The sequence below is a fragment of the Ichthyophthirius multifiliis genome (assembly GCF_000220395.1).
Source record: "Ichthyophthirius multifiliis unplaced genomic scaffold scaff_1120509250296, whole genome shotgun sequence".
In the NCBI taxonomy this organism is placed as follows: Eukaryota; Ciliophora; class Oligohymenophorea; order Hymenostomatida; genus Ichthyophthirius; species Ichthyophthirius multifiliis.
Window position 1 is genome coordinate 37,643 of NW_004086886.1, and position 20,185 is coordinate 57,827.

At 16.5% G+C, this 20,185-nt stretch overlaps 7 protein-coding genes across 7 annotated transcripts, besides 28 other annotated features; 5 read left to right on the forward strand and 2 right to left on the reverse strand. All coding sequences in view use genetic code 6, as the record gives it.

Moving 5' to 3' along the window:
* Window positions 1-42: part of a microsatellite that runs on past the window's edge.
* A 921-nt stretch (window positions 43-963) lies between these two features.
* Window positions 964-993: a microsatellite.
* A 535-nt stretch (window positions 994-1,528) lies between these two features.
* On the forward strand, window positions 1,529-1,945 carry IMG5_063610 (hypothetical protein; the record flags this gene model as incomplete). The annotated part of the gene is made up of 1 exon (XM_004036958.1): window positions 1,529-1,945. The coding sequence occupies one exon, from the start codon at window positions 1,529-1,531 to the stop codon at window positions 1,943-1,945; it is 417 nt and encodes a 138-aa protein (XP_004037006.1).
* A 1,512-nt stretch (window positions 1,946-3,457) lies between these two features.
* Window positions 3,458-3,492: a microsatellite.
* Window positions 3,493-5,368: 1,876 nt separating this feature from the next.
* Window positions 5,369-5,423: a microsatellite.
* Window positions 5,369-5,434: a microsatellite.
* Window positions 5,435-5,563: 129 nt separating this feature from the next.
* Window positions 5,564-5,596: a microsatellite.
* Window positions 5,597-7,040, forward strand: IMG5_063620 (hypothetical protein; the record flags this gene model as incomplete). The annotated part of the gene is made up of 3 exons (XM_004036959.1): window positions 5,597-5,876; window positions 5,898-5,962; window positions 6,912-7,040. The coding sequence occupies 3 exons, from the start codon at window positions 5,597-5,599 to the stop codon at window positions 7,038-7,040; spliced, it is 474 nt and encodes a 157-aa protein (XP_004037007.1).
* A 612-nt stretch (window positions 7,041-7,652) lies between these two features.
* Window positions 7,653-7,691: a microsatellite.
* A 342-nt stretch (window positions 7,692-8,033) lies between these two features.
* On the forward strand, window positions 8,034-11,379 carry IMG5_063630 (hypothetical protein; the record flags this gene model as incomplete). Its single annotated transcript, XM_004036960.1, has 6 exons — window positions 8,034-8,304; window positions 8,437-9,237; window positions 9,911-10,425; window positions 10,475-10,596; window positions 10,651-11,030; window positions 11,084-11,379. The coding sequence occupies 6 exons, from the start codon at window positions 8,034-8,036 to the stop codon at window positions 11,377-11,379; spliced, it is 2,385 nt and encodes a 794-aa protein (XP_004037008.1).
* Window positions 8,476-9,130: a microsatellite.
* Window positions 8,515-9,131: a microsatellite.
* Window positions 9,064-9,149: a microsatellite.
* Window positions 9,174-9,216: a microsatellite.
* Window positions 11,380-13,038: 1,659 nt separating the features above from the next.
* On the forward strand, window positions 13,039-13,299 carry IMG5_063640 (hypothetical protein; the record flags this gene model as incomplete). Its single annotated transcript, XM_004036961.1, has 1 exon — window positions 13,039-13,299. The coding sequence occupies one exon, from the start codon at window positions 13,039-13,041 to the stop codon at window positions 13,297-13,299; it is 261 nt and encodes an 86-aa protein (XP_004037009.1).
* A 294-nt stretch (window positions 13,300-13,593) lies between these two features.
* Window positions 13,594-13,632: a microsatellite.
* Window positions 13,633-13,656: 24 nt separating this feature from the next.
* IMG5_063650 (hypothetical protein) lies at window positions 13,657-14,376 on the forward strand (the record flags this gene model as incomplete). The annotated part of the gene is made up of 4 exons (XM_004036962.1): window positions 13,657-13,686; window positions 13,814-13,914; window positions 13,960-14,107; window positions 14,149-14,376. 4 exons carry the CDS (start codon window positions 13,657-13,659, stop codon window positions 14,374-14,376), a joined length of 507 nt encoding a protein of 168 aa, XP_004037010.1.
* Window positions 13,745-13,781: a microsatellite.
* Window positions 14,377-14,794: 418 nt separating the features above from the next.
* Window positions 14,795-14,832: a microsatellite.
* Window positions 14,833-15,598: 766 nt separating this feature from the next.
* Window positions 15,599-15,642: a microsatellite.
* A 604-nt stretch (window positions 15,643-16,246) lies between these two features.
* Window positions 16,247-16,303: a microsatellite.
* Window positions 16,295-16,338: a microsatellite.
* Window positions 16,295-16,340: a microsatellite.
* A 41-nt stretch (window positions 16,341-16,381) lies between these two features.
* Window positions 16,382-16,471: a microsatellite.
* Window positions 16,435-16,497: a microsatellite.
* A 1,139-nt stretch (window positions 16,498-17,636) lies between these two features.
* Window positions 17,637-17,677: a microsatellite.
* Window positions 17,678-17,771: 94 nt separating this feature from the next.
* Window positions 17,772-17,846: a microsatellite.
* Window positions 17,821-17,872: a microsatellite.
* A 239-nt stretch (window positions 17,873-18,111) lies between these two features.
* Window positions 18,112-18,164: a microsatellite.
* A 61-nt stretch (window positions 18,165-18,225) lies between these two features.
* Window positions 18,226-19,147, reverse strand: IMG5_063660 (hypothetical protein; the record flags this gene model as incomplete). Its single annotated transcript, XM_004036963.1, has 2 exons — window positions 18,226-18,866; window positions 19,138-19,147. 2 exons carry the CDS (start codon window positions 19,145-19,147, stop codon window positions 18,226-18,228), a joined length of 651 nt encoding a protein of 216 aa, XP_004037011.1.
* Window positions 18,818-18,858: a microsatellite.
* Window positions 18,981-19,088: a microsatellite.
* Window positions 19,006-19,088: a microsatellite.
* Window positions 19,072-19,136: a microsatellite.
* A 354-nt stretch (window positions 19,148-19,501) lies between the features above and the next one.
* IMG5_063670 (hypothetical protein) lies at window positions 19,502-19,939 on the reverse strand (the record flags this gene model as incomplete). Its single annotated transcript, XM_004036964.1, has 1 exon — window positions 19,502-19,939. One exon carries the CDS (start codon window positions 19,937-19,939, stop codon window positions 19,502-19,504), a length of 438 nt encoding a protein of 145 aa, XP_004037012.1.
* Window positions 19,940-20,185: the final 246 nt, after the last annotated feature.

The following is a 20,185-nucleotide window of genomic DNA, read 5'->3' on the forward strand; positions in this document are numbered from 1 at the left end:
TAAATATATATATATATATATATATACATATTTATATAATATTTTTTTTTTTTTTTAAAATAAAGAGTGATTTTGATTTTGAAAATGATTAATTTTTTTATTATTTAGAGGCTCTTTTTTAATTGAAATATGATTCTAATATTTTCAAAAGAATAAAAGTAAAAATAAAATTGTAATAAAATAAAATAAAATAATATGCTTTAAATTAAAATAAAGAATACATTTTATTATTTATTTGAGTTCAGGCATTGTTTTGATTTATATGACTTTCCTAGAAGAATAGTATATTTAAAAGATCTTTTTATAAATCTATAATTAGATTAAAGCAATATATTAATCGAATAAATTCTTTATGAATATAATAGAATGAAATCTTCTTCTAATAAAATAGAATATTTTTATAATTAATCTGCTTTAACCTTAGATATATTTGGTCAATCGTTTTTATATTATCCTATATACTTATTCAAGAGTTATCTTATATATAAAAATGTTATTAGAGAAGGTTTTTTTGAATCTAAAAAGTGTTTCATTTAATCCCATATTGAAAACGTTAAATAAATATTTGAGACTTTATTTAGAAAAGAAAATATAGATATGACTTATAAATTTGTATTATATAGTTTATTATAAATGAATAAATCAAATAGGGATTTTTTATATAAGTTAAAGTAAAAATTATGTGATTTAAATGAATAATATGATAACAAATTAACTATATAAAGAGAATCTACAGAAGAGTAAAAAATATTCTATTAAGAACTTTTAAATGAATTAGAATTAAAAAAATCAGATTTCTAAATTGTATATTAAGACATTTGTGATAGATTTAAGAGTTTAAAAAATGAAATGAGAAAAAGAAAAGAAGAAAGAATGAATAATTATTTAAATATAGAAAAGGAATCAAATAAGAAATTTGCAGTTTAAGAATAAACTATTACCTGTTCAATTTTCAAAGACAAGTATTAAACTTAATAATATTAATCTTAATAAGATTTGGAAAAAAGGGAAGTTTAATTATATGAAGAAAAACTGAGAAATTAGAAAATAAATCAAAATAAATTTCTAATTGAAAACTTAAAAAATAAAAGTGAAATACTTCTTACCGAAATTTAAATTTTAGAAAAAAATCTTTCCCAAATAGAATAAAAAAAATTTGATATAGAAATTTTATAAGAATAAATAAACTAAAAAATTCTATAAAATTCAAAAAATAAAAAATCCCTAAAAATATTACAAAATGATCTTAAATAATTAAACACAGAATACCAAAAACTCGAAAAAGATCATAAAAATATAAACTAAGAATTCCAAATAAAAAAATAAGACTAAAAAATATACCAAGACCTCTACAATGAATACAGTAAAGATGAAAGAGAAAAATAAAGATTAAATAATATGAATATGGCCGAACGTGCGGAAGATTACATTAATAAGAAAGTCAATAATTTCTATAATTGGGTTAATTCTGATAGAAGAAATAGACGAACTGTTTCATAATATTTCCTTGATAAATTTTATTCCATAAATGGCTATTTTGGAGAAAAAATAGGCAATTTAATGCTTTGGTCTACTTTATTTTTTAAAACATTAATAGTTTCTAAAATAGACAATAAAAAATTACTCTATTAACTTTATTAAACAGAACTTTTCTAAAATATTTAAGATCCTATAACAAAACTAGAAAATTTATATCCAAAAAGCTCATCCTAATTATTTTCTATTAAAAATATTTTTATGGCTAAAACCTCTGTATTTGCAATCAGACTACTCAAGCATAATATTTTAGGATTAGATGCTGTTTAATTAGGTCTATTTAAATAATTATAATGGAAAATTAAATAATATGTACCTGACGTTCGTTATGATTTTTACAATAATTTCACTGCAGGAGCCATTACTGGTGTTTTTGGAGCTATGGCTTCAAATCCCTTAGACAATTTGAAGACAAACTACTTATTATATAATTAATTACCTAATTATAGCTTATTTACTGGATTGTTTGCTAACTGTTTGCATAGTGGGTTATTAAAAGGACTGTAATTTGGTCTATATGAAAAATTCAAAAAGGATGCTTTTTAAAATAATTGTTCTTAAGGAGACTAACATTATTATGATCCAAATATAAGTTCTAATTATATGTCAATTTCTTTAAAATATTTGGCTTTTTATAAAGCTTCGCTTATTAGTAATAGTTTGTTGTATCCATTAGATACTATAAAGAGAATTATTTATGTTTAATCTAACTATAATAATCATAATTATGCTTAAACTCTTAATTAGAAAATTGGTAATGATGTTTGGTAAAATTTAAAAAGCTTTAAGTATAATCCATAAAATTTATATGGAGGTTTTATACAAAATGGTTTAAAAGTTACTTTTTAACCTACAATGCTAGTTTTTTGGGATCATTTTGCTTATAAATTAACTGGAAAATCTTAAATAGATTATTTATTGTATTGAAAGTTTTTGATTTTGTTTTGTATTTTGTATTTTTTTTAATTTAAATAAATATTTTTATATTAAGATTTTAATAATATTTATAAAATTAATATTGATATTTTAATAAGATTTTTTAGAGTTTTAGAGACATATAATAATTTTTATCTAAATTTTATATATTTCAACATGAATTATAATTAATTTATATTATTATATCATCTAAACAACTATTTAAATTATTTTTATTGTTTTCATTTTTACATTATTAAACTATATTTTATTTTAAGGATTGTAAAGTATCTTTGTTAATTGAAAATTCAGAAACAACCATTTTAAGAAACTTAAATATAGTTTTATTAGTAAATTTATGATTTTCTAAATCATATGCCATTTATTGATTTTTATTTTCCTATAATAACTTTTATAATTCTCTAATATCATTTTTTAATTTATTTATTTATTTAGTTTACTAATTTATTATTTCTTAACTTTTTAAATTACTATTTTTTAAATTACTTTTACTTTATATTTCTTATATTTATAAATATAATAGTTTATTTTGTTTTTCCAATTCCTAAAATTAAATTTAAGTTTATAATTCATTAATAGACATAATTTTTTATTACAACTATTATTACTATTACTATTACTAATACTATAATATAATTTCTGTTTTATTTTAATTATCTTACCACAAAAATGTGTTTTAATTATAGAATTATTAAATAATTTACTAAAATTTATTATTATTTTAATAATTATTTTAAATAGATATTTATTACTAATTAAAAATATATTTGTTATTGATAATTTTCTGACTATTAATTTAATAACTATTTTACTCATTTTAAACAAATATTAAATCAAATATTTTATTTATAAATTATTTAAAGTATTCAAATGATTATTCGATTTACAAGGATTCTAGATATTATAATTAATTCATTTATTATTAATTTTCATAAGTAAAATTATTTAAGATATTTGCCAATTTTTATAATTAACAACTACTTAGTTAATATATTTCACTTTAAAATATTTCATTTAAAAATTCCTAATCATTTTATATTGTAAACTTTTATTGAATAAAAGATATTTTTTCAAATAAATTTTATTAGAAATAATAAACAAGGTTTTAAATCAATTTTTTAGATTATTCTATTAATTCTTAAAATAATTCATAAGGTTTAAAAAAATATATTATTTATTTTATATGATTTATATCTTTTTTATCATCAATGTGTTTACTGTGAAATTCTTTTAAACATTAGCTACAACACAAACGATTTTCTTTACAATTTATTTAATGACAAAAATACTTTATTTTTAAATTATGTTATTCGCATATACTTATATCATCCATTTTTTATTTTGCTTTTTACTTGAAAAAAATAATAAAATAATAAAATATTTGATACTTTTATTAAATAAAATATATTATTATAAGAAATTAGAAAATTTATTGTAAAGTATTTTTTAAAAAATATAAAATAATATTATTTAATTAATTAGTTTGTTTGTTAAAATTTACATATTTATAATTACAATAAAAAAAAAAAAAAATTATAATAATAAATACTTAAATAATTTTTTATTTATAATTTATACATAAAATAAAAAATTATGAATATTTCATAAGATTAAATCAAGAAATATTACATACTAATTATATATATACTGAAGTAAAATAATTTTAATTTTAAAAACCATATAGATTTATCAAAATTCAAATATATAAATCTCTTCTTTAATATTTCTTTAAATTATAAATTATTGATTAAATATAAAAAAAGTTCTTTTACTAAGCATTTATTCATAAATTATTTTAATAGTAATTTTTTTAATTATCGACATTAAACTCTAAAATTAATTTTACGTATTTTAAATCCATATGAAACAAAGAAATAAAGCTTGTGTTCAAAATAAATAAAATATAATAAGAAATAGATAAAGCATTTAAAATAAAAATCTGATCCAATTTATTATATTTTTTCTAGATAAGAATTTAAATAATAGAATCTAAATGATAAAAAAATAAAAATTATTATTTAAAGTTTTGAAAATTACGTATTAAATAGCATAATGTTGATAAAATAAATATAGATATTTTAAGAAAAAAATAATTTTTTTTTTAATTTTTTTTTGTTAAACAAAATATATGAATGCATTAATATAAAAAACCAATTGTAAAATATCCATTTAGTAAAAGTTAATCTTAATAAGGCAATATAGAAAACATGAATAGACTTAATTAAGAAATAATTCCTAAAAACAAATTTAGTTATTATAATCTTTTATATTCATTAAAGCTTTGTTAATTCTATAAAATATAATTTAAAAAATAATTTAAAACACCTAAAAAGCATATTAATCCTACTCCAAACTATAAATAAATAATTATTTGTTATTTTAAAAATAAACTAATGAATATATATTGTAAATAACTTACTTAAAATAAATGTAATTATTTAAAAGGTAATTTTATAAATTAAGGAAATAATGTTTTTTATTCAGAATCATTTTAATTAAATGTACAATAAATGCCTCCAAATAATGTTATTGAGCTTACGAATAGGTATATTAATGGTATTATTTTTATATTACTATGATTATTTTTTTCATTTGAATTAAAATAACTTAAATTTTCACTTTCACAAAATGAAGAGGATAAAAACGAACTTCTTTCTTCATTATAATAAATATTTAAAATATTAGAACTTTCGGTATCTTTTCTAAAAAGTTGTTTAGGTTTTTTAGGATTTAAACTCATTATATTTATCTTTTATTTATTTTATTTTTTTTATGCACGTTTTTAAATTTTAAAAAATTAGCAAAATGTTATTTTAAATTATTTTTTTTATAAAAATAAAATAAAATATTAATTGTTATTTATAATACAAATAATATTTATTTTTTAAAAAAAAGAAATAATAATAATAATAATAAAAATAATAATAAAAATAATAATAAAAATAATAATATAATATATAATGCTAAATAATATTTAAAGAAATGATCAGTATATTAATAAAATATTATATATATATATATTATAGAAAAACAAATTAATTTTGTACTTTCTACTACTAATAAGCAGTATATTCAATGATTTTTTTATAGTAAAAATAAAAATAAAAAATAATAATATAAAAAAATGAACGAAGTCTAATTATTAAAAAATGAATAAAAAAAAAAAAAAAAACTCTCTACCATTTTTACTTAAGATGGAATTCCTAATAAAATAGTAGAAAATTTATATTTAGGCTCCGTAGGTTCCGCATGGTAAAAAAACTCATTAATTCAACATTAAATCAAATACGTTTTAACAATACTTGATTGTTAAGAGCCAGTTTTTCCTGATATAATCGAACAACATAAAATAATACGTGTATATGATAACTTGACTTAAAACATTATTTAATATTTTGATGAATGTATTTAATTTATTAATAAAGCTGTTTAAGAAAATAAAAATGTTTTAGTACACTGTTATAAAGGTAAATCAAGATCAGCTTCAATTGTTATTGCTTATTTAATTAAGCATTTTAATTATGATTTATAAAAAGCTTTAGAAATAGTTTAAAATCAAAGGCCTTGTGTATTTCCCAATGAGAATTTTATACTACAACTGTAATAATATGAATAATAAATTAAAATATAATAATAAGATGTTAATATAGTTAAAAATTAATGATATTTATATATGTTTATTTTTTTATTATACAAAGAGATTCATATATTAATAAATTTTGAGTTCAATTCATATTTTATTAATTCATTTGAAATCGAATATTATAAAAATTAAGTTTTCTTTTATATATATATATATAATTGTATTTTTTAAAAAATATATAAGTATAATAAAAAAGAAGTTTTTTAGACCATATAATATTTAAAATAATCATTTATAAAAAATTTAAAAATTATAATAATTTCTTATATATATATATTATTATTTTTTTCATTATTTTGTGTTCTCAATAATTTATAAAGCCAATTTCAATGCTTCTTTTGCATTATTAAATTAATTAAAATCCAACTCAGAAATAGCTTTATTACAAAAATCAAGAATTTGAGTTTAAGCTTATTAAGGATTTATATTAAATCCAATTGCCATATTAATATATGGATTAGGGAATTAAACATTTCCATTTTTTTTAGTTTATGTCATTTAATTATTATCTTAATAATTGTTTGCAATTTATTTAAGGTTATTAACATTAATCGCTTTTGGTACACTTTAAAAAACACTCTGTCTATTATTTTAACTAAGATTTTAATTATTTTAAACATTTGGAATATTGGGCTTCTAAACTGACTCGTTTTTAACTTATCGGGGATATTAAGCGGGATTATCTAATTTTTTTTTAACTTCAACGGCTTTAGATTTAGCATAAATCCCTATAAAAAATATTTTATTTCATAAAAAATATATTTATAAATTTTTACTTTTTTAATTTATTTATTAGTCTAAAACTCCAAATATAGCTAACATTTCAAAATATCTTGAAACCATTTAAAAGTCTTTACATGTTTATTATGTATAAATATCATTTCTTTCTTCATGGTCACATTTTGCGAAAATTTTAAGTGTGTGATTTATTATATCTTATTTATTTTATTCCTTATTTTAAAGTTAAGGACCTAATGCTTAGCCTTCGATTTATAATTCGTTATTCCATTCATTCATTATTGTTTCTATTAATTCTGTATCTTTGCCTTATTATTAATATTTTTGCAATAAAATTTTAGATTTTTAATGTGCGTATAGCTTTAAATAATATGCGAGAATAGGAAAATTTAGTTTAACTTCTTAAGAGTAAATTATAAAAGGTTTTAAATATAATATTTCTTTGTCCATTTTTTTTTATGTATTATTTTTTATATATAGAAATAATATAATAATAATTTCTTTAATAAAATAAATTATTTAACAAAGAAATTTTATATATAATTATTATTTATATCTTATGAATTAACCACAATAATATAAAAAAATATTAATACATTCTAATAATATAAAAAAATATAAAATTATATTTATTATTTTAGGTTTTAATTTAAATTAAAATGTTATATGTCATATATATATATATATTTTATATTAAAAAAAATAAAAAAAATGTTAATGTTTATATATAATAATTAAAATATTTTTGTTAAAAGTTTATAAATATTTATTTAAATAAAAAATGCAATGTTACCAATATAATTCATATAAATAAACAAAAATTATATATATAAAAAAACAAATATTGAAAATAAAATATCAAGATTGATTATTTTTTAAATACATTTAATAAAATAAATAAATTAAAAACTTTATATATTTTTATTTTTGAATAAAAAAAAAAAATATTCGAAAAATGTCATAACAAATTTAACCAAAATAAGAAGATAATAAATAAGCACCTATAAACTAAAAATTAGATGTAATATTTTAAACAGTAAAAGGTTTTTTTGCCTTAAAATATGCCAAAACTGATAGTATTCCATAAAAAATAATTGAAAATGTGTATTTAGGATCTATCGGTGCAGCATTATAAAAGAATTAATTAATATAAAACAATATAAAATTTATTCTAACAGTAATGGATGGCAAGAAATGCCCTTTTCCAGAATTAATTGAAGAACATAAAATAATAAATATACTAGATAGTTAAACAGAAAACATAAAATAATATTTTGAAGAGTCTAACTCTTTTATAAATAAAGCACTTTCTTAAAAAAAGAATATACTTGTCCATTGCTTTGCAGGAAAATCAAGAAGTGTATCACTTATTATTGCTTATTTAATTAAATATTAAAATCTCAGTGTTGATAAAGCCTTAGAACATATTAAATAGGTTAGACCAGTTGCAGGTCCTAATAATAATTTTATTAAATAATTAAATGAATACTATCAATATATACATAATGAAAAAAATACAAATTAAAATTAGTAAGAAATTCATATTTAAAAATTCGATAATTAATAATTTTTGATATAATAAGACAAAGAGGAAAGTAAAGAAAAGCATGAAACAATTCATTAAGAAAATTAACAAGAAAATCATTAAGAAAATTATTAAAAAAAACAAGAAGAAAATCAAGAAGAAAAACAAGAAGATAAATAATAAGGAAATCAAGAAGAAAAATAATAAGAACATCAAGAAGAAAAATAATAAGAAAATTAACAAGAAAAACAAGAAGAAAATAAAGAAGAAAAGCAAGAAGAAAATCAAGAAGAAAAACAAGAAGAAAATCAAGAAGAAAAATAAGAAGAGAATCAAGAAAAAAAATAAGAAAAAAAACAAGAAGAAAAACAAGAAGAAAATCAAGAAGAAAATTAACAAGAAAAACAAGAAGAAAATAAAGAAGAAAAGCAAGAAGAAAATCAAGAAGAAAAACAAGAAGAAAATCAAGAAGAAAAATATGAAGAAAAACAAGAAGAAAATAAAGAAGAAAAATAAGAAGAAAATCAAGAAGAAAAACAAAAAAAAAAACAAGAAAAAAAACAAGAAGAAAATCAAGAAGAAAAATATGAAGAAAAACAAGAAGAAAATAAAGAAGAAAAATAAGAAGAAAATCAAGAAGAAAAACAAAAAAAAAAACAAGAAAAAAAACAAGAAGAAAAGCAAAAAGAAAAGCAAGAAGAAAAATATGAAGAAAAACAAGAAGAAAAGCAAGAAGAAAAGCAAAAAGAAAAAATATAATAAAATCAAAAATTTTAAATAAAAGATTAAAATTAAAATTAATAATAAAAAGATATTAATTAATAATAAAAGAATTAATAGAATTTTTAAGAAAATTAATGTAAAGATAATAATAATTTATAAAATTTAAAATTCAATTAAGATACACAAAATTAATAATTCATAGTTTATAAATTAGAAGAGCAAAAATAATAAAATATTTTTTATAATAACCCTAACGTTGATATTTAAAATTCTTAAATATAATATATATAAAATAAAGGATAAAATAATTAATATATTTAAGACGATTAGTGTCTTGATGAAAATACTTATAAATCAAGCGAATAAAATGAAAACCTAATTAAAAATAATACTAATGAAAACAAAAGTCAAGAATAATTATATAATTAGAATTAAAATAATCTTTAAAAAAAGAAAAAAAACAAAAAGAAAAAATGATATTAATTCATAAATTAATTTATTTAAACAAAAAAACAAAAATAATAAATAAATATGAAATAATTTTTTAATTTTTTTAATTATAAAATGGGGTTAAAATTAAAAATAAAATAAAAATGCGAAAATATAAAAAATTTTATGTATATAAATACATAATAATAACATTTTTTTATAAAAAAAATAAACAAATAATTAACAAAAAAAAATAAGCATTAACCATTAAAACATGAAATACACCGAAAACTTTTAAGAAATCTACGAAAATTCTACAAAATACTAATAACGATACAATTAATTATCATAAAATTTTTAATAGATTTTCAACTAAAAAGTCGAATATTTTGCTCGAGCACCCGGTCGTGTAAACTTGATAGGAGAACACATAGACTATATGAATTATCCTGTATTTCCGTTTGCTTTAGAAAATGACTGTTTGATAGCTTTTTCTCATTCAAATGATGATAAACTACATATATATCATACTAATCTTGAAATATATGAAAGTGCCCATTTACCATGTCATCCTTCTAAAAAAGCTGAAGTTTCTTTCAATTAAAAATAAGCTTGGATAAAATATATTTATGCCGGCTTTTTCTCTGGCACAGAAAATGTGGTGGAATAATTTTAAGGAGTTAATATGTTAGTCTGTTCAAATGTTCCTATCGCAGCTGGATTAAGCTCTTCTTCATGTTTTGTTGTTTGTGGAGCTATTTTAGGTCATTTTATTTTAAAATCTAATTTAGATTATAATAATTTATTATAAAGAATTATTTAATATGAAAGAGATCTAGGAACTGCTTGTGGAGGTATGGATTAAACTATATCTTTATTAGGGGTCAGAGGAAAGGTATTATTTTATCTAATTCTATAAAAAAAATAAAAAAAAATCATAAAAGGCTATGTTTATTGAGTTTAATGAATATGCCAAAAATATAGAATGCTAACTTCCTGAAGGAGTTACTTTTGTTATTGCAAACAGTTTAAAAGAATCTCCTAAATTATAAAGTTTAGGAAGAAGGTTATTTTTTTTTATATTTTAAATTAAAACAAAGATTAATATAAATAAATATAGATACAATAAACGTGTATGTGAATGTAGAATGGCAATAAAAATATTAGGTGATAAAATGGGTATTTAAAGTGAAAGTAAATTTACTAATTTACGATAATTAGTAAGAAACAATGAGACTTTAAAATAAATGTAAGAAAAAGTAAAGGACTTAATTGAAAAGAAAGTTTATTCAAAAGAAGATATTGAAAAATTAATTGGAGAAAAATTAGACTAATTCCTTAATGATATTTAAAAACATGAAATTGTTATAGAACAAAATACAGAATATTTCCCATACGAAAGAGCATTACATGTATATGCTGAAGCCGAAAGAGTTTATAAATTTAAATAAATTTGTGAAGATTAATAAATTTCTAATGAAGAAAAAATTAATTTATTATGTATTTTTTTTTATAATAGAATTAATTTTATCTATAAAAAAAATATTCAAAAGCTAATTTAATGAATGAAAGTTAATATTCATGTGATTAATTATATGATTGCTCTTCTGATGAGTTAAATTAATTAATTTCTATTTGTAGAAAAAATGGAGCTCTGGGATCTAGACTTACTGGTGCTGGATGGGGTGGTTGTACTGTTTCTATGGTTAGAAAAGAACATGTAGATGAGTTTATTTAAAAAGTAAGAGAATAGTATTACTAAAAAAATGGTTTAAAAGCTGATGAAAATGTCATATTTTGTACTTCTCCTTGTAATGGAGCATTAATTTATAAGAATAATTTATTTTGATTTATCTTATAAATTTAATTTTTAAAAATTAATTTATGAATTAACTTTTTTTTATAAATATTTCACATAAATAATTAAATAAACTTTAATATTTTTATTTTAGTTATAAAAATATTTATTTTATCCCTCTCTATTATATTTTTTTCGTGTATTCTCTTTTGGATTTATAAATAAGTTATTATTTATTAAATATACCACCTAATATATTTATCATAAATATTTAATTTAATTTCGAATAATACTTTCATTACTTATTGCAGGTCTATTAGGATAAATAATCTAATCAGAATTTAAAGTAGATTATTACTTTTTTTGTTAATATATATATTCGAATTTTAATTATATTATTTCTATAAAGACTTCTTCATTAATAATTTCAAAATAATAACGCCAAAACTCCAAATATCTATTTTTTCACAAATTCAATTTTCCTATTTGAAAGCTCCAGTAAATACTAATAAGTGCCTAATCCTTAAATTGCAGGTTTTATTTTAGTTTTTGTTTACTTTGGAAGATTTTAAACAGATCAAAATTTGTAATTATCAATTCGACTTTATGAAATAATATTTTAAAGGTTCTAAATCATAATGAATTATCATATTTCTATTTTATTAATTGCTAATTATTTTATATAGTTTCACATCTTTTTTTGTTTTAATAAATAAAAGTTGAAAAAAAATCAATCTTTTTCATTTATAAAAATTAAAAATAGTATTTTTTTTAATCTAAAATTTTTATATTCCATACTTTATCATATATTAATGTATTATATTTTTTCAAAAGTATATTATAATCATTTTACTAATTATTATAAGATATGTTAATATTTTATTATAATAATTCTTTTCATTAAATTTATATATTTCTTTTATATTTTAATTAATATTTTCAGTAGTTTGATAAAAACTAAACTTATAATTGGTATTTATTTACTATTCTTTTTTTATTTAAAAAAAATTCTAATATATTTTATAATAATAAAATAAAAATATTTATTACAAAAAACAAATATATTAATGGATATTTTAATTGAATTTAATTGTAAAATAAAAAAAAATACATATAATTAGTTTTATATTTATTATAAACTATTAATTTATTTTACTAATACATAATAATTTTATTTTATAATTGATTTAAATAATAAATGTTAAATTTATTTATATGTATTTATTTTAAGCAAATTTTATATTTTTTGTCAAGAAAATAAAATGTTTTATTTTGAATTATCTTTAAGTAATAAAATATTTTAAAATGGTATAAAATAAAACAATTTGCTAATTAAATATTTTAAATTGGAATTTATATCAATTAAACCAATAAATCAACAAAAATATAATTTTATTAAATAAAATTTAATTATAAAATAAATATTATAATAATTAAAAATTCCAGTTATATAAATTTAATATTTTTAATTGTTTATATTAAAAAAGGATAATATATTAATTTTTTTTTTAAAAAAAAATTATATAAAATAATAAAAAAAATCTTTAGTTAATTGACAATATCCAATAAAAATATAGATTATATTAAATTTTGAGATTATTAAAATAAATATAGTTTTTAAATTTCTTGTTTTAACTTTAAAATTAAAGAAGTCAGTTATAAAAAATATAAATATTTTATTAAAAAAATTGTTATTTTTTTAAAAAAAAAATGAGTCAAAAATAATCAATTTCTCGCTCTCGTTCTCGTTCAAAAACTCCTATTAAAAATGAAGCAAAAACTTCAGTTTAAAAATCTGTTGAAAAAGAATCAGCTTAAAAATCACCTGCTAAAATTGTAGAAAGCAAAGCCAAGTCAGTAACACCCGAAGGAAAACAGCCAGTAAATACAGAAAAACTCATTAAAAAAAAAGCTGCAAAACCTAAAAAAGCTCCTGTCAAAAAGAAAGGAGGAAGAAGAAAATAAAAATGAAAAATATAATATTTTTACATTAATAAAAATATATCCAATATTTATTTTATTTATCAAAAAAGAAATTATTATTATTAAATTTAAATTGAACTAAAAAAACAAAAATTTAAATTTAATAATATAAAATTTATTGATGATTTTTAATACAAAATTATTTCAAATAAAAGTAGTTTATTAATACATTTTAAATAATTTTGTAATAAAATTACTGATTAAAAAAAAAAAATTAAGAAAAATAAATATAATATATAAAATAGAGTTCTTATATTAAAAATAAAATACAAATCTAAATTTAAAATAAAAATAAAAACAAAAACACAAAACAAAAACAAATTAAAAAAAATAAAAGCATATAAAATGGGTTGTGTTACTTAAAAACAATCAAGGGTAAAATTAAAAAAAATAAGAAACATATGTTCTCTTTTTACATTTTAATAATTTATTTATAATAAATATAAAAATAAAAATATAAAAGATAAAAAAATATCTTAAATTAAAATACATTTTTATAAAGGTATTATCACCAAAATTAAGAGACAAAGTATTAAGAATTTTCAGAAAAATAGATGTAGATGGTTCAAAATCAATAGATAAAGAAGAAACAGCAAAATATTGGTTTTTTATAATAAAAAAAAAATAGTTTAAATTTAAAAATAAAAGGAAATCCAATTTCGCTAAATTAAATACAAATGCATTATTTAAAACAGTTGATTTTGACGGAAGTGGTTCAATCACAGAAGACGAATGGTTAGCCTTTTGGTAAATAGTAAAAAGAAGCGGTCATTCAGAAAAAGAAATAAATGACGAGGTAAATATAAATCATTTATTTATTTTACAAAAAAATTAAAGTTAGATAATTTATTAGAAGGAAAAGCATGGGTTAAGTTTAGAAACGTTGATGAATATATAATGAGAGATTAAAAAGAAAAATAAGGTTAAAATATACATAAAATTGTTGATGATGAAAGGAAAAAACTTGATCATTCTATTGAATGTTTATTATTATTTTTTTAATAATTTTTTTATTTTTAATTAGAGCGGGAAAGATAACTAGAATTACAAACCTTAAAACAATGAAAAAACAATAAGAAAAAAAATCATAAAAATTTGGATAATTATTTTTTGGAAATAACCAAGTATATCAGTAATATAATATTTTAAAATATAATAAAAAACTATAAATAGAGTAATTTAAATACATATATTATATATTATATAAAGTAAAAACATTCAATTTTTATTTTTTAAGGTATTTTTTTAATTTACTTAAAATAATATTTATATTTTATTAAAAAAGATTATTAAAATTTTATTACTGTTTTTTTTTACATAATTTACCGTTTGTTTTTTAAAAAATAATAATCATTTAAATAAAAACTAGTAAAAATTATAAAATAAAACAATTACTGAATTTATACTTAAAATAAAAATAAAATAAATAAAAATTTTTGTTTTAATTATAATAATAATTATTTTTATATATATTATTGTTAATATTATTTTAATAATTTTATAATTATATTAATAATTTTAACTAACTTTCACTTCAATACTTTTCATAATAATTATTAACATATTTTAATTATTAATAATCTTTATCATATTAATGATAATTATTTTTTACGAATTATCCTCATAATTTTATTCATCATATTAATTATCCTCACACTAATCACAATAATACTCCTCTTCATTATTATTTTCTTAATAATTTTTATAATAATACTCTTAAAACTTATTATTAAACTACTTTCCACAATTCTAATCAAACCCTCTATTTGAATAAAATTTATAAAGCATTTCTTCCCAACAGAAATTACCATTATCTTTAAAATGAAAGTTCTTCCTAAAAAATTTTCTACACCCCAAATGCTATTATTAATACTATTTTATAAACTTTCTTCATTAAAATTTAGTAACTAGTAGTTAAAAATTAATTATAATTTCTTAAATAACAATATCTTTAGATGAATAGATATTCGAATCTTAGATCTTGTAATATTAATTTTTTTTTAAATAAAAACTATAAATTTTCAGTTTTTAAATTCAATTAATCTGAAATTTCATAAATAAGTTAGTTAATCTTTATAAATTTAAAATTATTTCTACAAAAACCCTAAATTTATTTTTATTTTTTATATTTACAATAAATTTTTTTATGATTTCCTTTGAATTCATATTTATATTTAAATTTTATATTTCTCATTTGAAATTTAACAAAAATTTATATTAAAATTTTGTCTTCGAATTTTTATTTTAATTATTATATTTCTCTTTTATGTAATTCAAAAGTTTCATATAATTTTTTTTAATATTAAATTAATTTTTCTTATAATAATAAATAATAATTAAAGAATTTAATATACTTATTATATTTTTATTCGATTTTTTTTTTCTTTAAGATATTTATCTGTTTATTTTTTATTATTAGTATTTATCTTTTTATAGTATTCAATTTGCACCACATAATATAACAATTATAATTTTTTTGTAATAAATTATTATTGACTGCAATAAATTAATTGTGCTAGAATTAATTTAAGTTTTATTTTAATACCTATTAATATGCTGTATTTGAAGTTTATTTACTTTAATTTATACTTTATTTCTTTTTTTGTTATATAATTAAAGTTTATTTATATAGTTTATTAAAATATAAATAATTAATAAATTAATAAATTTATAAGTATATTAATAAAAATATTTATTAGACAATGATTTGATTTAATTATACTAGTTTTTTTTAATCACTATTTTATATAAAATCTAATTAATATTAAGCTCTATAATTCAATTTTATACTTAGTTTAAATAATTTTTTTTATATTTTATCTATGTAAATTTTAATTACCTTATAAAATATTAATAAAATTAATAATTTTATAAAATTTTAATCTTTTAATTTTTTTTAAATATCAATTATTTTTTTTATTTTTAATTAAATATTATTTAATAAAATAAAACATAATTTATATTTAAATAAAAAATACAATTTAAATATAAAAATTAGTAAAAAAAATATTAAAAATTAAATAAAAATAGGCTTATTTATTATTATTATTAGTATAAATATATAAGTATATATATATATATTTTCATTCATATTTATATTTATATTTAATTATATATTAAATTTAAATATTTATTTTTTATATATATATATTTATTTATACATATAAATATATAATTATTCATATATTTTTATATATATTTAATTTTTTAACTTATTTTTTTTTAAATATAATCAAATTAATATTATTTTATCTTATTATATTAGTTTTAATAAAAATTTTCAATTTTTTTTATTTTATTGTATTTAAAAATTTCTTACATTCAATATTTTTAAATTAATGTTTATATTTTACTTAGATATTAATTAAATATTTATTTTGTTTAATTTATTATAGGTAAAATTAACATTAATAAATTTTATTTTTATTATTTATTATAATTTTCAAAATTCACAAAGATAAAATAATATTAATTTTTATGAATAATAAATTAAAATCTGGAAATATATGTTTATATTTCCTTTATAATTTATTTAATTTTTTATTTTTACTTGAATCTTTTTTTATGATGGCTTTAGGGGTATGGCTTTGGATTGAAGTTAGAAATATTGGTGTTATCAATTTAAGTTTTATAGGAGTTGGATTATTAGAATGTTTTTTAGCCTTAATAGGATAACATATGAAAAAATCTTTGTCTAAATTAAACATTTATATTTTATTGCTTTTCATATTATTTGTAGCCTAGTTAATATTATCAATTTTAACTATTACTTCTAAATAAAAAATAATTGATTGGGCAGCAAATTAAATGGATAATAAATAGGATGCTAATAAAATTAAAGATTTGATTTCTAATAATATTTATATTGCTATATATATTGCTACAGGAGCTATTGGTATTTAATTATTTTGCATTATTTTAGCTGTTTGGTATAAGAGTTCTTTTGTTAATAATAATACTTCTTATGAATTTTTAATTTAAGATAAAAATGGGTAATTAATTTTTTAATATATTAATTTTTTATTTTTATAGAAGAGCTTATTCTTTATAAGAGCATTAATAAAGGTAAAAAATGGATATTGAATATTAAAATGATTTAAAAAGAAATCAAATGTATGATAAGTATCCCGAATTATAAGAGTATTAAAAAAAAAAAACTTAAAAAAAATGAAGAATATAATAAAAATATATATTTATTCAATAATTATTTATTGAAATAATTAAATATATATTATTAATCTATATAAAATTAAAAACTAATTATGTTTTTTTCAAAATTATATTTATTATATAAAAAAAAATATATTGTTTGTTTATAATATTAGTATTTAAATTAAAAAAATATTTTAATGAAAATAAATATTTTTTATAATAACTAAAAAAAATATATTATAAACTAATGATAATTAAAATATTTTTATAATTATAAAAAACAAAAAATTATATATAAAATTATTTTTTAAATTATATAATATGCAAATTAATAAAACTAATATATAATATAAAAAATTAATAAATAAATTATATATATAAAATAAAGTTATTTTAATAAAATTAAATTTGTTTCTAATATTTATCTATATAAATAAAATCATTATCTAAACACTGGATTATTATGAATTAATTTTTAAGTTTAAGAATTAGGATTTATACCAAAAGGTCCTAAAACTCAAGCATTTTAATTCAAGTCTTATTATAAAATAATATTATTACATTATAAAGGAAGACTTTTTAAATTATTATTTTACAAAATAAGGCAATCATTAAAAATATCATCATTACTATTTTTATAATAATGAATATTATTATTACTATTATTATTATTAATATTATTATTATTATTATTATTATTACCAATACAAAATTACGATATATTTCTCTATTAAGTTTTTTTCGGTTCAATATTTTCCTGCATCATATACCCAACTAACTAATTAGGTATTTCTTCTAAAACTTACTAAGCCAAAAGTATAGGATTTTAATTTACATTTCTAAATGGAACAAATTACACAAGATCTCTACTAGGTTTTTATCCTTTTGAATTTATTAATTAACCTTAATCTCCATCTAAAATTTGCATTTTCTTAAAATCTGCTTATCCAACTCCTACAATAATAATTGATAAAGGCAATTAAGAACAGTTTATTATAGAATTTACAGTTTCTTCCATATCATGTATTTCTCCATCAGTTAATATAAGTAGTATAGTATAAACTTAAGACCCTTTATTTTTACATTCTTTTGCTAAATTTTAAGTCTCTTATAAAATAGGTCCAAAATATGTAGGTCCACCTAATTATACGAACTATAAAGAATGCTTATATAGTTCCATTATTTAAAATAGCCCATGCGCATCAGGTTGGTAAATATCTCCTGTTAATGGGAAACAATGAGAAACATCTCGTGTTCTAAAATTTAGATAATTTGGGATTCCTCCAAATCCATAACATGGAATTCTTTTATCAAAATCATAATCTAATAAAATTTCACAGACAGATTTTATTGCTTATTAATATTAATTTAATTATTATGAATTTTAACTTTAATAATGTAAACTATTATTTTAATTAAATAAAAAATAAATTGAATAATGAAAAATTAGAAAATGTACGCATTTTTTTAATAGTTTATATATAAAAAAAAAATTAATTATTTATAAATAAACTATTAAAAAAAAGGTAAAAATAACTAATTTTAAATATATCAAAAAATGTCAAAAATAAATATATATTAAATATATCAATAAATGTCAAAAAAAAAATATATATTAAATATATATATATATATATATATATATATATATATATATATATATATATATTATACGATTATTCATATGTTATCGTACCATTAGAAGCTGTAAAATCAACAGCTAAAATCACATTTAATTATGTTTCTCCTCTTATATAATCCAAAAAATTTGGTTTTAAAGTTAGTTAGAAATAATTTAATTGAAGAATACTACTTTTTTTTTTTTATTATCTAAAAGTATGAACTCTCTTTTGTTTTAACTAATAATTTCATTCATATTAAAAATACAACAACCAATATAATTTCTATTTTAATTATTTTATTAGTCCCAACATTCACATTTTATAGGTCTAAAATGATCTCCATTATATAATTTTTGTCCACTTATATGAAATAATTTCCATTAAGGATCTTTATTATTTTATTTACTATTTCTGTTTCAAAGCAAGAGTTTTCCATTTTGTCTTCTCTTATTCTTTTAAAAATTAAAAAAGGGTTCTTATTTTCCTCCAAAATAACCTCTTTTATTTTTCAGTTTTTAACCTTACCATTACATTTGTAATTCATCTCTTGATTCTTCTATTGCTTCTGACATTATAATTAAATTTCCTGTTTTTTTTTTAGTTTTTTTATGCATTATATCTAAAATTAATATGTTATTTTTAGCTCCTACTATTGCTCCTAATGTTGCTTAACATTCTCCTATTTAATCGAATTTCCCGTTTCCATCATCATCTTTTATTTCGAATTAACATTCTTATTTTACTTCAAATATATAATCTACTATAAATGTTTTTTTAAAATTCGGGTTAAGATTATCTTTTATGGTTTCTGTTTAACCAATTATTTCCCAATTGTTTGATTTAAAACTTTTCATACTAAATACTATGTATGGATCTGATTTAGAAAAATAATCATTGTTTTTTAATTATCGACATGATAATATTATTTCAATTTTCTTTATGTTTTATTCATTAATATTCATTTTATTTTATTTTTTTCAAGCAGGGTATGTATAATTTTTTTTATTTTATTTTTTTTTAAAAAAAAGATAAAATATTTTTGGTATTATTACAAAAAAATAGCAAAATTATGGATAAAATATATATTTATTTGTTTAAAT